The sequence below is a fragment of the Pogoniulus pusillus genome, chromosome 5, assembly GCF_015220805.1.
Source record: "Pogoniulus pusillus isolate bPogPus1 chromosome 5, bPogPus1.pri, whole genome shotgun sequence".
Classification (NCBI taxonomy): Eukaryota; Metazoa; Chordata; class Aves; order Piciformes; family Lybiidae; genus Pogoniulus; species Pogoniulus pusillus.
In genome coordinates, this window is record NC_087268.1 from 596,369 (window position 1) to 613,328 (window position 16,960).

The window sequence follows — 16,960 nt, forward strand, 5'->3', positions numbered from 1 at the left end:
CTATGTATGGAGGGAGGCTTATGCAGGCACACAACGTGGAGAAAGTGCATAGCAAGCAAGATGGGATTTGAACCCAAATTCTTTGCTGTTGCTAGTAAGAGCAGATAGAATTTCTTGCCTACCAAACAGTTCCTATTTTTAAACAAAAGAAACCCTAGAACAGAGTAACACAAAGCAAAACCAAGGAAACAAAGGAGAACTACATTTACTAACAGTGGGGAGTATTAGTTGGACTAATTCACTGTAAGGTTGTGTTTAAACACAGTGAGCTGCTCAATGAACCTTCAGAAGTTCTTCCTATGAGCACAGACTGAAAGAGTTGGGGCTGTGCAGGCTGGAGCAGAGGAGGCTCCCAGGTGGCCTTCTTGTGGCCTGCCAGCAGCTGAAGGGGGCTTACAGAAAAGCTGGGGAGGGACTTTTGAGGCTGTCAGGGACTAGGGACTGGACTGGGGGAAATGGAGCAAAGCTGGAGGTGGGGAGAGTGAGAGTGGCTGTGAGGAGGAAGTTGTTGTTATTATACAATGTTATTATACAATGTTGTATTATTCTTATTGTTGCTGTTGTTGTTGTTACTATTATACAATGTTGTTATTATTACACAATGTTGTATCGTTGTTGTATTATTGTTGCTGTTGTTGTATCTATTATACAATGTTGTTATTGTTACACAATGGTGTTGTATTGTTGTATTATTGTTGCTGTTGTTGTTACTATTATACAATGTTATTGTTACACAATGCTGCTGCATTATTGTTGTTGTTATTATTGTTTATTATCATTATCATTTTCTTCATTTAGAGTTTCCAGTGGATTGGGAGTGGAGTTCCTACTCAAATATCACGAGTGGACCTTTCAATTTATTAATACATGATGTCAAACTCAGGCCAGAAGTAAAAGAATGCCAAAGCCTGATGGAAGTTCCTGTGTCTCTAATAGTATTTTCCCTGTTCCTCTAATGGTGGAAATACTAAGGAGAAGTTAAGGGAATTTGACCTACTCTGCTCAAAGCAGCAGTGTGGCATACAAAGTAAGGATCACATGCAACAGTGTGCATGGGGAAGAAAAATCATCCAGCCACAGCTGAAATGGTTGGAGTGAGTGTTGCCTGACTAGAGGAAGGTGAGTAACCAGCAACACCTTCCCGCGGTTACTCTTTGTGCAGTGGGGGTATCCTGAAGCCCCAGGTGTCGACTGGCACTTTGCTGCACAGTTAAATGGGAAGGAGATCATCAGGCTGCCCTGCCAGCTCAACAGTCCACGTATATACAACAGCCCAGGTGCTGTTGTATCTCTTGCTTCAGAAATTAAGACAGATGATTTCAAAGGTCCCTTCCAACCAAAATGAGTCTTTGATTCTAAGCATCCTGGTTTACAAGAGACAAGCTGTGATTCCTGTGACTCAAAAACACTACAGCTCTGAGTCTGGAGGAGAAGGGAGGGAGGGGAGTGGAAATAGGAATTCAGAAAAAAAATCTACAAGAATCACACTTATTGCACAAGAAAAAATACTAACTAACTACCACACACCATAAGAAAACCCAAGCCTTTTCTTCCCACTTCTCTGCACAGCAGAGGTCGTTCTGCAGAAGCTACAGTGAACAGCAGCTCTCTGAGATGGGACTGTTTATGTTTGAATTCAGGGCTGCCAACCATTTTCCTGAATGCTCAGCAATTGTCCTGAACATGCATAAAAAATAACCATTAAGGACCAGTTCACAAACAAATACTCTCATTCAGCTGCAAACACATGTAACAGAAAACCTCCTTGCTGCTGCTCTTCACTGCGAGCATTGAGCCACAGTGACAGTTCCAAACAACCTTGCTGCTGGGCAGAAACGTTGCCTTCCTCTTCCCTCCACCCACACGGGAAAGAGAAAAGAAAAGGAGAAAAAAAAAAAAAGGAAAGAAGAAAAAAAAAAGAAAGAAAAGAAAAAGAAGGGGGCAAAACAAAAAGAAAAGAAAAAGAAAATGAGAAAGTGAAAGAAAAAAAAGAAAAAGAGAAAAAGAAAGAAAAAAGAGAAAGAGAAAGAAAAAGAAAGAAAAAGAGGAAGAGAGAGAGAAAGAAAAATAAAATGAGAAAGTGAAAGGGAAAAAATAAAAGAAAAGGATAAAGAGAAAGGAAAAAAAGAAGAAAAAGAAAGAAAAAAGAGAAAGAGAAAGAAAAAGAAGAAGGGAAAGAGAAAAAGAAAAAGAAAAAAGAGAAAGAGGAAGAAAAAGAAAGAAGAGAAGAAATAGAGAAAGGAAAAGAGAAAGAAAGAAAGAAAGAAAGAAAGAAAGAAAGAAAGAAAGAAAGAAAGAAAGAAAGAAAGAAAGAAAGAAAGAAAGAAAGAAAGAAAGAAAGAAAGAAAGAAAGAAAGAAAGAAAGAAAGAAAGAAAGAAAGAAAGGAGAAGGAAGGAAGGAAGGAAGAGAAAGAGGAAGAAAAAGGAACAAAAATAAAGATGAAGAAAAAGAAAAAGAGAAAAAAATAACAGAAAGAGAAAGGAGGAAAAAAAGAAAAAGGAAAAGGAAGAAAACCCACACAAATGTACAAAATAACAAGTCTAAATTTCAAGTAGAGGGAGAGGACTGAATCGTGTATAGGAGCTGATAATCACGAGTCCAGTTTAATTACTTCCTTAAGCACAAGAAATGTGCTACTCACAATTTAATTAGCAATGAGAAGTTGCCTCCAGGTGTGCCTGTATAATAAATAACCACCCTCATTGCAGTAATGGCTACCACGTTCTCCCAGGCACCTCAAGACCTCTGCATGGCCACAATTTCAGTATTGCTAACACAAAGCACCGAAATAGCTGCTTTTGTAGGCAGTGGGAATCAGTAACACGCAGCCAATGTGACTGCACAACAAAATAGGCTTAACTACCTCTGCAGTGTCCATTGGGGACAAAAAGGGAGAAGAAAAGGTAACAGATAAGAACTTAAATACTGTTCTAAAAAATCCTACAGACTGTGCTATAGAATCACAGAATCAGGCAGGGTTGGAAGGCACCACAAGGAGCAGCCAGTTCCAACCCCCTGCCATGCCCAGGGACACCCTACCCTAGAGCAGGCTGCACACAGCCTCAGCCAGCCTGGCCTCAAACACCTCCAGCCATGGGGCCTCAACCACCTCCCTGGGCAACCCACTCCAGCCTCTCACCACTCTCCTGCTCAACAACTTCCTCCTCACAGCCACTCTCACTCTCCCCACCTCCAGCTTTGCTCCATTCCCCCCAGTCCTGGCACTCCCTCACAGCCTTAAAAGTCCCTCCCCAGCTTTTTTGTAGCCCCCTTCAGATGCTGGCAGGCCACAAGGAGGTCATCTGGAGCCTCCTCTGCTCCAAACTCAAGAGCCCCAACTCTTTCAGTCTGTGCTCATAGGACAAAACAGTTCATCCTGAGAAATCTCCCTGATCTTTCCCTGAAATTCCTACATTTTTCACATCAAATTATGGAGGGAAAAAAAAAAAAGACCAAGGGAAAGAATTTCTTTTTTTTTTTTCCAGAAGCACTCTGCTGATTTGAGAGGTTTTCCCCATTTTTTCTTCCCACACCTCTCACTTATCCAAACTCTGCCAAGCAGTTCTGTTTGCCTGGTGCAGTGTCCAGCAGTTTCACTGGTTTTAACAGTGTGTCTCATTTATAGCAACCATCTCTGGCTCAGTACCCAGTTATAGCAACCATTCACTGTCCAGGGGGAGAGGGGCAGAAATAACGAAGGAAAACAACCCATACAAAGCAAAGAAAACCCAGCAAAAACATCAACAGCCAAAAAAACCCCAGGAGGGTATCCAGCTGTAGGGAGAAAAGACTGAAGAGAGTTTCTGACCCCTCCTCATGCCACAAGCAACCGGTGAGTATGAAATGGAGCCCTGCGCCGCTGCCTTTCCTGCCTCCTTCTCCTCTTCCCTTCCCAATCACAGTCTTCTTTTCTGCGCAGTTTTCTCCTCTTTTGCCCATGCTGTCTCTTCTCTTCCTCACTTCTCCACCAGCTCATCCCCAGGAGGACAGCATATGTATGCAACTCAACACTAAAGCGAAGCTAACAGAAGGGCAGTGACCCAGTCCATTCACTGATGCGTTATGGCTCTTGTCACCAGCCTTCATAGCAATACATGGCAGCCAGTCCTCACCCAGACTGAGCTGCAGTAGCCTTCATTTGGCATTCTCCTGCCATTTCTCAACTCAAAGACAAGCCAACCTCTACAGAAATCCAGCGACATCCCAGTCATAGAATCATAGAATCATAGGATTGTAGGATCACAGAATCATAGGATTATAGGATCATAGAATCAAACAGATTGGGAGAGCCCTTCAAGCTCATCTGGTCCAACCTATCACCCAGCCCTGTCCAACCGACTAGATCACAGTACTAAGTGCCCCATCCAGTCTTCAAGCAGTCCATGCTTGCATCTGGAAGCACAGCCAGTGATATCTGACACAGCAACAGAATAGATGCTCCAAGTGTTTTGCATCTCTTTTTGAGGCAGAGCTCCTTTTCCCTCCATGTGCCCTGCATGTGCTCAGTCAAGGGTGTCTCTAAATAAATACCTAACTAAATCTAAAGAAACTATTCCCAAACTATCCTCAATGAATGATGCTCAGCACCTTTTTATCTAAATAAATATCTAAACATTTTTATCTAAATCAATTCTTCCCCAATTGTCCTCAATGAATGATGCTCAGCAGCTTTTTTATCTCAATATCTAAATAGATATCTAAATATATTATCTAAATAAATTAATCCCAAAGTGTCCTCAATGAATGATGCTCAGCAGCTTTTTTTAATCTCAATATCTACATAAACAGCTAAGTACTTTCAGCTAAATCAATTGTTCCCCAGTTATCCTCAACGAATGGTGCTCAGCACCTGTAGGTAACTCGAGCGACTGGTTCAACAGCCTTGCAATGCTTTTCATAGACAACCACTTCCCAAGTGACCCTTTCATTCCAACAGGCAGAGCAGGGGGGGGTGGTTGGGGTTTTTACACCGCATTATAAGCCTCTATTCATCATTTATCGTTTCTGTAACAACACACCACTAGTTACTTCCACAAGCACCCTCCCTTTCTCCTGTCCTGAGCACAGTTTCCTGAGCTAAGGCATAAGCAGAATTCCCAGGTAGAGGATAATCCCAGCAGTCTCTCCCAGAGCAGTGTCAGCCTTCTGGTGCTCTGTCGGTGTTGCGAGGACCCAGAGCACAGATCTGCGATGCTGCAGTCTGACATGGGCAACCCTCACAAGCACTGAAGCCAATCATGTGACTGCTTTGGAGATGGGCAGATGGGGACTTTGCTAGGCTTGTTTGATGGTAAATGAGGAATTCTTTCTTCCAGGGAGCCTGGCACAAGAAACCTTGCAAATCCTATAGTAAATCTTCTGTTTACCTTTTAAATCCTGAAGAGTAAAAAAATAAAGCCCATTAAGGTACCCACGACCACGTGCTGGAGTCTACATTTTCCACACCCTTCCGTCGTGAAAACTTGATGTTCTGGAAGAACAACTTGTTGGTTTAAAAATAACAGCCTCATTGCCTGGCATGGAGCACCCTTGCATTGCACAAGAGAATAAAAAGACAGGAGCAGCTTGGAATTGCCCCCTTGGGCATAATTTCGGACCCCACATCTGGTCCAACCTGATCACAATGTGCAAGAAAATGGAAGTTCAGAACAAAACATGATCCTCCTCTAGCATAAAAATAGCTCAGGCATTAACCTCCCTGTTGTGATTATTTTAGAATCACAGAATCAGTCAGGGTTGCAAGGGACCACAAGGATCAGCCAGTTCCAACCCCCCTGGCATGGCCAGGGATACCCTACCCTAGAGCAGACTCCAGCAGATGAGGAAGAAATCCCCTTACATAAGTCAAAGTTATTCCAACCCTGATAGTCATTCTAAGGAGGAGGCTATTTTCTGGCTATTACCTGTCTGTTTAGGGGATCTTAGAAGAGAAAACAACTGAAATTCCTAAGGAGATGGTTAATTCCCATCTCTGGAGGGGATTAACCAGGGATGGTACCGGGTGTGATGGTTAGGGAGAGAAGGGAAGCAGCCAAAGTAGACATCACCATTGTTTCCTTTTCACAGCCTATAATATCATTCTTCTCACCAAAATATCCCAGCTAGGCTCAAACTAGTACAGAGGCATGGTTTAGCACCAGTATTGGGGGAGAGAGAGAGAGAGAGAGAGAGAGAGTGTTTGTATTTAGAGAGAGAAAGAGAAAGAGAGAGACTGTATTTATAGAGAGAGAGAAAAAGAGAATTTATGTAGAGACAAAGAAAGAAAAAGAGAGATTGGATGTATAGAGTTTATAAAGAGAGAGAGTTTGGAGAGAGAGTTTATAGAGAGAGAAAGAGAAAGAGTATGTATAGAGGGAGTTTATAGAGAGAGAGAAAGAGAGATTAGATAGAGAAAGTTTATATTTAGAGAGAGTTTATATAGAGAGAAAGAGAAAGGAAGAGTTTATAGAGAGAGAATTTATATATAGAAAGAGAGAGAACAAGATTATAGAGAGAGAGAGAGAAAAAGAGAAAGAGATTACATAGAGAGATAAAAAAGAGAAAGAGGTAGTAGAGAGAAAGAGAAAGAGAAAGAGAGAGTTTATATACATAGAGAGAAAGAGAGTTTATATTTATATATATAAAGAGAGAGAAAGAGAAAAAGAGTGTATATACATGGAGAGAGAGAAAGAGAGAGTTTATATATATAAAGAGAGAGAGAGAAAGAGAGAGAGAACTGACCAAGAAAATACAGATTTGGAGACATGAAAACTTATTTGTGTATTCCTGGAGAACATGGCAAAAAACCTTTGATTTGTAAAAGAAGGAGAATCTGGGAGCAGTTCTGAACATCCAGGAGCTTGGTTTCACTGTTTTCTGAGTCACACTGCCTTGTCTTTCTTCATTTCAACTCCACTGTGCAATTAGTGTTTTAAAGTGTGTTTAGTTCATGCAAACAAGCAGACCTGGAGACCTGTTTGTTGCACAGTGGCATAACTTGAAAACATGAGGTAGTGAGGTGATGAAAAAGTAGATATTTAAAGGTGGGCTGAATCCAAAGCTGGTTTGTTTCTTAGTTGGGGGTGGGGAAATAATCTTTCATTCACAGAATCACAAAATCACAGAAAGAATTGTAGGAGTGGGAAGGAACATCTGAAGATCATCTTGTCCAACTCTTATTATTACTTATTTAGAATCATAGAATCATAGAATCATAGAATCAACCAGGTTGGAAGAGAGCTCCAAGCTCATCCAGCCCAACCTAGCACCCAGCCCTGGCCAACCAACCAGACCATGGCACTAAGTGCCTCAGCCAGGCTTTTCTAGTCTGCATTTCAAATCAGACAGCAAGCGTGGGACTAGCCACTTGTCACAGAGGTTTGGTTGCTTGCCACCTTCACAGCACTGTCAGCTCAAGAGCTGAGTGAGTGGCATAAGGACACATTACAGTAGGTATTATTTTCACCAGTGCTTTTGTCACCTCTTGGGTTGATTTGCTGATCCATTATTTTCTGACCTTGCAGAGTACACCATTAGAGGATGCCCCTGGCATAGATATGGCTGCAAGAGCTTCATCTACTGCTACATTTCCTCCCAGAGCTTTAAAATTTCTTAACCTTAGAGATATTTCAAGTTACTTCTCACAGTGCTCTTGTTCCCCAGCCCTCTCACCAGAGCACACTACCCTTTTTTCCCCACGATAAATGCAATGGGCTTGCCTTTTGAGGCAGCAGGACAGTTGGAACTGTAACCTCTTTGGAACGTTGTTGGGAATAAGCAGCAAAAAAAGTTACACTGTGGGTTTGCATTTAGTAAAGTAAAAATGTCTAAGTACTCAGTACTCTCAAGCTGTTGTAAGCCTAGTTAGAATGACAAGTCAGAAAAGCCACATATTGCCATGGCCTGGATGCAGAGCTTCTCTGGCACTGCTGTAGTGTTGTGAGGGTACCAGATGCCTGCTTTTCTCCATATACCCTGCTGCCCCCTTTTTCTGCTCTTCCCAGTCATGCCACACGCTTCCCAGGCTGGCAGACATTGACCCACTCCACTTCTGCTGTTATATGTAACTCCCCATACTATTACTGCAAAGTTACTGTTGTTCAGGTGGGTATCTGAGAGCTATGGGCCAGCGTAAAGTCCTGGTATTCCGTTAACAGGCACTGGCAAGCTCGGCCTCTCCAGGAAACTCTGTCTATTTAGGAAAGGTCAGGTTTGGAAAACTGAGGCTTCTTTCATTGGACTTCATTTTACATCAGTGGTGTAAACTGTGGCTCTCAATATAGGCGCTTGGAATGATGTAAATTACACTTGAATAGCTCTGACTTGCAGCAGGAACTGACGTAAATGACACATGAGCTACTCTCAGTATCTCCAGGAATTTTCCAAACACTCTCAGCCTGTTTCTTGTGCATTCTAAAGCTGATGTGGGCTTTTTCATCCAGCTCAGAAGGCAGGGTAAAAAAAAAAAAAAAAAAGAAAAATGGAAAACGACTCTCTTGGACCTTTGAGGGCCTAAAACTGCAAGCAAAGATTCATAATCTGACTGATTAAAACAGGAACGGTGATCTGTGAGAGTAAAGGTGACTTAAGTGGCGCTGCTTGTGTCACAAAACAACACAAATGCTCTTTCCTGAATGTAGCACTCTTAGAAGCCACCTTTCAACTCTCCCATCTGAAAAAAGCATCAGTTTTCCTTAAAGAGAGACACAGATAAAGCAAGACACTTCTGCCTGAGGAGAGGCTGACCGGCCTGATATTTGATATAAGAACTCAGTCCCTAGCGGGAGGAGGCAGAAGTGATTGATGGTTTGTAAGGAATTACTTGACTTTTGCTTGTAACAGAAGCTTCTTGGATTCTCCCAAAGTTCTTGTCAAAGGCAAGAGACAGCTTTTGAAATAGCAGCTTTCCTCCTTCCCAGCAGATGTGTGAAAAAAAGCAGACTGTGGAGTGAAAATGCTTAGAAAATAAGGATGGAAAGAAGGTGTCGCCTGACATGCTGCCTTTTTCCCCTAGTCCTCTGCTGTTCTCTAAAGTTTGTCCCTGTTATTCTAATGCCTGCCCTCTTCATACAGCATGAGCACTTCACCTCCCTGCAGGAAGAATTTCACACAGCCAGCAGCAGCAACTCACCCAGTCAGTACAGCATAAGTTACCACACAGGCACGTCCCTCTTTCCTCCAGCTCCAAGGACAAATTTGTGTGAGCTGGACCAAGGTAACACCTTCCTGAGTGTCTGCATGCCCAAAGCTCTCATCTGGACAGCTCCATCTGCCTCCTGCAGCTGTCTCCTCTGAGAGAGGGGATAGCATCCACTCTGCAGCCAGCATAAGAAGGTCAGATTTTGGCACTTCCTTCCACTGCGCACACAATGGAGCAATGGGCCTGAGCTCAGTGTCCCTGCTTCAGGAGACAAACTGACGGTCGAACAGGTGGAATAAGGTCATACAACCTTGTTGAAAAGGCGCCACATCAAGAAATCCTAGTCCCAAGCACTTCCACCCAAGGCCCTCTATCTTACACCTCGTTGTTACGGAGCCTGTACATCAGCAAACCTCATGCAAAGGACAGTGTAGACATCAAGAGTCAAGAAGAAGTTCCCTGGCCACTCTTGAAATCCTAGCCCCATCTACCGAGCACTCAAACAATAGCCAAAGCAAGAACCTGCATGTGGGATGAAATTATGTTGCTTCCAATGCACAAGTTTCAGAGACATTGATCAAAACATCAGTAATAGAAAGGGAATTTTGTCACTATGAGCATTCAGACGCAGTGGTATAAGAAAAGAAATGGCATTTCTCCTTCTCTTAAATTGTGTTTGCCCCTCAAGAGGGTCAGTGGGCTGCACGGCTAGGGGGACAAGGACAAATGTGAACTCTTTGCAGCAGAGAGGGATAGGAATGGATATTCCTGCCAGGACAGGCAGGAGAGCAGCGCACCAGGATAAAATAAAGAGAGATTTTACTCTTACTAGCCATGGGAGAAGACTTTGCTGAGCTTTTGGGTCTAAATCTTATGGATAATCGGCTGTAATAGAGATGTTGCAGGTTGTGCACTGTGTGGTTTTTCTCAGCTTGCAAAACTTTAGAGTAGTTCATTGGTGTAACTTCAGAAGAACATTTACAATGCAACATCTTTTGCAGGCTGGAAAATGGTGTGTTTGGGTTGGGTTGGTTTGCTTGGGGGTTTCTAACTGATGTATGAATTTTTAATGCATGCAACAAAAATACAGGTGGGATGTGTGATGCGAAGAGTGCACTGGAGAAATGAGTTTAAAAACTCGTGAATGTGCTGCTTTGTGAGGGACAGAATGGTCCCAAAGATGCGAAATCCCATATTTTTAGATGCACTTTTTCTGCTTTGCCTTTGCAGTGCCTCATGTAGCATCTCACTACATTGCGATCTCAGCTATCTAAGAGAGCAGCCCTAAGGAGGGCTTCACCTCCAAAAACAATAGAGCTTAAACTTTCGATGAGGAAAGGAGCAAGAGGGCTCTGCTTGGCTGTGTCTCTGTGATTCTGGAGTGACAGAGAGAAAGTCCAAGGAAAACCACCAGTGTAAACCGCAGTAAATAATCTGTACGTCCAGGGAGGCACCGCCTGGGCCCGCCGCGACCTTTTCCGCTGCTCAGGTTTAGTCTATAAATACCCAAAAGACATACGAGCCCATTGTTTTGCTGCCCTCTGAAACCAAACCTGCCAAGGGGACGGAGTTCGAGCCGCGATGGGAGGGGAGAGGACCTCCCCCCTCCGACCCAGCCTCGAACCTCGCCTCCTCTCCCAGGAAGATGAGGCGGTGGCGGGGGTGGAGGGGTAGGTGTCTCTCGGGCACTCGATGTCGACTCAGGATTCCCAGTGTCGTCATCGAAAGGCTCGGGTACGGCTGGCAAATCGCATATAGGGGATGAAGGGTTAGGGCAAAGCCGAAAAACAAGGAAGGGAGCACTGCCTCCCAAGATATTCCCCCCACAGAAGGTGGGATTTCGTAGATGCCCAGCGCAAAGCTGCGCAGAGAAGGGTTTGTTCCCTGCGGCGGGGCTGAGCGCGGCCAGCCTGCCGACACCCCACTCTCCGGGCCACCGAGGGCCGCTCACGGGTACGGAGGCCAGGGGAACATGCCCCCAGACGTGAGGAGAGAAAACCCCATAAACACCCGCAGGGAAAATAGCTGCCAAAAGGAGAGAGAAGCCTTGTTCTTTTTTCACCCCTGGAGGAGCTTGCTTCACGGCGGTGACTGATTTTCCACATCGTCCTGAGCTGAAACGGAGGGGGGGCGGTCGGGGGCGTTATATGGGGGGATTTAGTTATCACACACAAAACCAACACGCGATTTCCCAGCTCAGGTCGTGATATTTGCACACTAGTACCACCAGCAGTCTTTTTTTCCTTTCGCTTTGCGTATTCGATGGCAGAAACTATGAGTTTTAAACCTTTGGGACGCTATAAAAACTCTTTCCCCCCTCCTAATTATTGTTGTTATTTGTATTGTTTTTATATCGCCAGAGATTTGGCAGATTTAAAATACTTTAAGTGTAAAGTTTTGCTCTTAATTGGCTCTTGTAAAGATGGAGTTCGGTGGTCGCTCCAGAGCCGCTAATCAATTTTCACCCGGCAGCAAAGGTGCACCGCCGAGGATTTAGGTTTAATGAAGTGACTGCGCAAATTACCACCGCGGACTTTATTTAAAGTCTATCAAACCCCTAAAAATTATTCCTCAAACTGTTCCTGATTTCCTTTTCTTTATGGAAAACACCACCTTTGCCTTTCTAAGGTTTCAGGCATTAGAAAGCCGCTCTCTCTTGCCCGCTAGTCTGGCACAGGGAGAGGAATTTTCCATTTTGAGGGTCTTTGGGCTTTTGTTTTATCTTTCTTTTTCTTTCTTTCTTTCTTTCTTTCTTTCTTTCTTTCTTTCTTTCTTTCTTTCTTTCTTTCTTTCTTTCTTTCTTTCTTTCTTTCTTTCTTTCTTTCTTTCTTTCTTTCTTTCTTTCTTTCTTCCTTTCTTCCTTTCTTCCTTTCTTCCTTTCTTCCTTTCTTCCTTTCTTCCTTTCTTCCTTTCTTCCTTTCTTCCTTTCTTCCTTCCTTCCTTCCTTCCTTCCTTCCTTCCTTCCTTCCTTCCTTCCTTCCTTCCTTCCTTCCTTCCTTCCTTCCTTCCTTACTTCCTTCATCCTTTACTTTCTTTATTCTTTTCTTTCTTTCTTTCTTTTCTCGGTTTGTTTTGTTGGGTTTGGGGTTTTTGGTGGTTGGTGGGGGTTTTGTTTTTCTTTGTTTGTTTTAATTATTATTACTATTATTTCGAATTCATTAACAAATCGGGAAATTAGACTTCTAAAGCGGCAGGAAAATCACCCGATTGAGGCTATAAGATAATGGGAAGCAGTTCGAAAACAAAAGAGGGTTGATGCGCAGATCTGCTCTGTCAAAACAGAGGTTTCTTTCCCGTATTTTTTTTTAACAAGAAATGCTCGGAAATCGTGAGCTACATTTTTTTTAGGGGTTGATATTTAGATAGCTTTTATCTTGTCTCCTTTACACCCGTGAGCTCCCAGGCAGCCTATTTTACCCTTTTGTCCTCAAGGATCCGTAGCGGGAAGAGCAAACTGAAATGCGGATACTTGAGACAAGAGCAAGGCGAACTCCCCAGAATTCCGGAGTGGTGTTTTTTTTCCCGCTCCTTTCAAAAGCAGTTTTGTTGGTTTGGTTTTTATCTTTTTTTTTTTTTTTCCTACTATTTTTACACCTCGATCTCTGATTCTTTCTCCGTTTGTTTTTGGCTGGTTGGATTTTAATTTGGGTTTGTTTTGGGTTTTTTGGTGTGTTTGGGTTTTTTTTGTTGTTGTTATTTGTATTTTACGCCGGGTTTTGAGGAGCTAATGTTTATTATAGTGCAGCAAACGCCACTCGAACAAGAAATTAAAATAAATAAGAAAGATGCTTCTTTCTCCAGTGTACTTGGAAATGTCTGCCTTTTCTCTTGCGAAGTTGCGCACAGAAATTGTCTTGACTTCCCCCCCCCCGACTATTTAAATATATATATATATATATATATATATATATATATATATATAAAGGTCTTTAAGTGCGTTGGTTTAGGAGCGAAAGGGACGGCGGGGATAAAAGCGCACCAAGGGCTTGGCCTGAGCCAAATCATCCCTCCGAGCTACCGGCTCCTTTTAAATAAGAATAAAGAAGATGATAATGATAATAATATGAAATTAAAAATAAAGGTTAGGCTGAGTTTTCTCATCCCAAATAACCTAAGTGCCCTGATGCTGCTCCAAATGTCTCCATTACTGGGACGCGCCAGGCTCGGCAGCCGGGATCGGATCCCTCCGAATGCTCCCCTCACCCGCTACTGGCTCAGATCCTTTTCCCTGCCGGGAACAGTGTCCGTGGGGTGAGTGGACACGTTCCGCCTCCATCCCAGGCCGGGCCCGGTCTCGCGGGGGGTGGATCAGGCCCCCGGCTCCTCGCCGAAGCTGAAGTTTCGTGTGGGAGCTCGCCGCGGGACGTGGGTGCTCTTGGGCGGAAGGGTGCCCCCTTCCTCGTCCTTCTCTTCCTCCTCTTCCACCTAACCTTCCGGTTTAGGGTGGCACGGTCTTCGCAGAGCAGACCCTAGGTGGTGGCCGGTGTCTCAGAAAGGCGCAGGGAAGAGGCAAAGGACGACGACTCCCGACTGGACACCAGTGTCGTTCCCCGGTCCTTTGCCCCCGAACCCACAAGACGCACTCGAAATAATCGGGAAGCTGCGGGACGAGGGTAACTCGTGTCCCGAAACACCCGAGAAGGATTGTGGCAACCGGCAGGGAGGAGAACAAGGAGGAAGCAAAGAGGGACACGCTATTCCTATCCTGGGACATCATGAAGTTGTAGGAGGGAAACAGCCGCAGTGAGGAGAGAAAACTTCCAATAAATCTCCAAAATACAGAAAAACTTTAAAAAAAAAAAAAAAAAGAAAGAAAGAAAGAAAGAAAGAAAGGGAAAGGGAGAAGGAAAAAAAAAGGGGGGGGGGGGGGGGGGAGGAAAGAAGCAAGGAATCTCGGCACAATCCGCCCTCGACACCCCCACACACACACCCGGCCTTTTCCTCTACCCCCCCCCCCCTCCAGTGCTGGATGTTTTCCGGGATTCGGCAGGCAGTTCCCGACCAGGACCCGGCGAGCGGTGGGGCAAGGAAAGAGGCTGAAGGACTGCGGGAGTGTTCCGAAAAAGAAAGGAATTGCACTAACCGGGGTTGAGGTCCAGGCACTGAGTCGGGTCTTCATTGTCCCCTAGCTGGCCATTGGGGCTGAGGCTTTCCATGGACAAATCCAGCCCCTTGTCCTCCCAGTCTCGCAGTTTCCTCTTTTTATTTGTCCCGATCAAGGCTTCCACCGAGAAAGCGTGGGCTCGGGAGCTGAGGGCCACCGCCGATCTTCTCCTCTCGCTCATCTTATGTCCCCCCCCCCCGAACACACGCACAACCCAGACCCTGGGGCAGAAGAGCGAGCAGTGGGGCTGGAAGCGCAGCAGAGCTCGGGGAACAGAGGCAGAGCCTCTCGCCTCTTTCTCTCTCCCCCCACCCCCCCACCCCCCCCACCCCCAACCCCTCCCTAGCTGCACCCCCCAGAAGAACCAGCCCTCCAGTCTCCTTGAAGGCAACTACATGAGGCTGCGGATACTCCGGAGGCAGAGCCGGGAGGGTGTGTGCTCAAGACCTGGTCCCCACCACTTGCTCAGAGGGGCTGCAGGCTGGATTTCATCTTTCTCTCTCCCTCTTTCTCTCTCCCCCCCTTTTTTTTTCCCTCTCTATTTTTTTCCCCCTTCCCTTCTCCTCTTTCCTTCTGCCTCTTTCTGATTGATCCAAACTTCTGGGATTTTTAAAATTTTATTTATTTATTTATTTTCTCCAAGAGCGAGGCAGGCTGCGTGCGCCTGTCAAGGAAAAAAAAACCACCAAACCCAACCCCAAACCTGTCACCGGCCAATGGAAGGGAGAGATCGGGAGAGGCCCAAAAGCTGCGACCCAATGGGAAGGGAGACTCTCGGGCCTGAGGGTCAGGAATTTCTGGCCATCTGAGTCCTGGAGCACCGTCAGGGAGAGAGAATTAACTCTTTGGAGAACAGGGGAGGCAGTAAGAAACCCGTAGCCCTAAATGCAGTGAGAGGTAACAACTTCCCTGACTTCTCTCCTCCACACCCCGTGTTTCCCGGGGGCTGCTGCTAAACTAATCCCCCCCTCCCCCAAAAGGACCTGAGAGGGACTTTAATCGCCCGAGGGAGGGTGCTGGTTGAGGAAGGGGGTGGGTGTTTAGAATGTCATTCATGCCATGTATTACTTGCGCTTGCTAGTGCAGTCGGGCTTTGGCTCCGGCAGTAGCAACGTCTCCTGGGGTGGGGAGGGGGTGTTGAAATTTCACTTCAAAGTCCTGCGTGTCCGTGGAGTAGAGGGAGTTGAAGGGGCTGCGTGGGGACCCAGCCACCTTCGGCTTTCTTTATGGGGAAATAATCAAAATTTATTGTTGTAAATTTTTGTTTGATTTGGTTTGGGTTTTGATTTGGGATTTTTGGTGGGTTTGGTTTGTTGGTTTTGGTTTTTTTTTTTTTTTTTTTTAAACTATTCGCCTGCTCCCTCTGTCCCGAAAGCCTCCAAGTTGAGGAGAAGGCTTCCACGCTCCTATGTCGTGCGTGGAGCTGGAGTGGGAGAGGCGGGCCTGACAGGGAAAAGACACAAGGACTGCATTCGGGAAAGCGAAGGAACCGCTGTGTGTTTTCGTTAGCTGGTGGGAGAGAGGAAAACTATCCCAAGTGATAACGCTGGGGAAACGCTAGGGAAAATAGAGCGGGGAAAGGTGCCGGAGGTTATCTCGGTCCCGAGATAGTACAGGTTCGGAATAAACCGTTGATGCTTGTACACTACATGAGAAAATGACTCTGGATGGAGTCAGGATGGAAAAGCGGTCGAACATACACAGCACTTCCCAGGAAGGAACTATTTTCGGGTGGCATTTCTCTAGTGCTCTCCAAAGGTGCAGCAGCTATGGAGGAGAGGGAGATTTTCTTTAGGCGGAGATTTTCCTTAGGCAGTGTTTTTCCACAGAGCTGCACACAAGTGAAGGGGGCACAGAAAGGGATTTCAGATGAAAAAGGGGGGAAAGGGGGGAGAAAAGAGAGAAAAAAAGGCAGGAAAAAAAAAAAAAGCTGTTGGTACAGGAAATTCCGAGAAAGTCAAACCTTGTTATTTAGGCCACGAAGCAGGTTTTAGTGCATCTCCACCGCTCACCCGCCACACACTCTTACCTTTCCCCTTCCCATCACTCCTTTCCCTCCCCAATTCCTTTACATTGTCTTAGACAGGTCACCCGCCCAAAGGCTCAATGCTGGGCACAGTGGCATTGTCACACGGGTTGTCGCGCGTGTGTGTGTCCTGGTTCTTCCCCGTCTCCCGACTTCTGGAGCAACGTGGGAAAAAAAAGCTGCGGTTTGAAGGAGCCGGCGAACGGAATTGACCGAGCATCTGGAATCTGGAGTGGGTTCATGGTGTTTCTCCAGCGGGTCGCCTTGCCCCTGGCCGCGTGTCCTTTCCCCGGCAAAGGGATGTGTCCCAAACTAAAACCAAAACGAAACAAACAAAAAACCCCATCCAACCAACCAACCAAACATTTTCGAAAGCCTTATAAACAGACGGCAAGGAAGGACTTGTTGGGTTGGATTTTTAAGAGAGGGGGGTGGAGGGTTAGAAAAAGAGCCCAAGACAACGGAAATATTTGCAGAGTTTTAGGCGGGGAGGGAGGTTAAAAGAAAATTGGAGAGGCAGGGCGATTTAAAAGAAAAATGGCAGGGGGAGGACACACCATACGACACACACGATGTAAGACCGAAGAAATAAGTTTTCTCTAACATTAAGTGTGGTTTTAGAGGCGGACAGCTTAAAGCAGCCCCGGCTTCTTTCGGGGGCTTCTTACCCCGCTGCTCTCCGTTCTGCTGCCCGAGGTCCGGAAGCCGTGT

At 45.4% G+C, this 16,960-nt stretch overlaps 1 protein-coding gene across 2 annotated transcripts in view; it reads right to left on the bottom strand.

Moving 5' to 3' along the window:
• Positions 1–14,404, bottom strand: part of TBX15 (T-box transcription factor 15) — a 71,519-nt gene extending 57,115 nt beyond the window's left edge. The window contains exon 1 of one of the 2 annotated variants that reach the window (XM_064143958.1): positions 14,223–14,404. In XM_064143958.1, the coding sequence (XP_064000028.1) occupies positions 14,223–14,404 (182 nt within the window). Of the gene's footprint in view, positions 1–14,202 lie in introns of both variants that reach the window. The other variant, XM_064143957.1, reaches the window with a different exon arrangement.
• Positions 14,405–16,960: the final 2,556 nt, after the last annotated feature.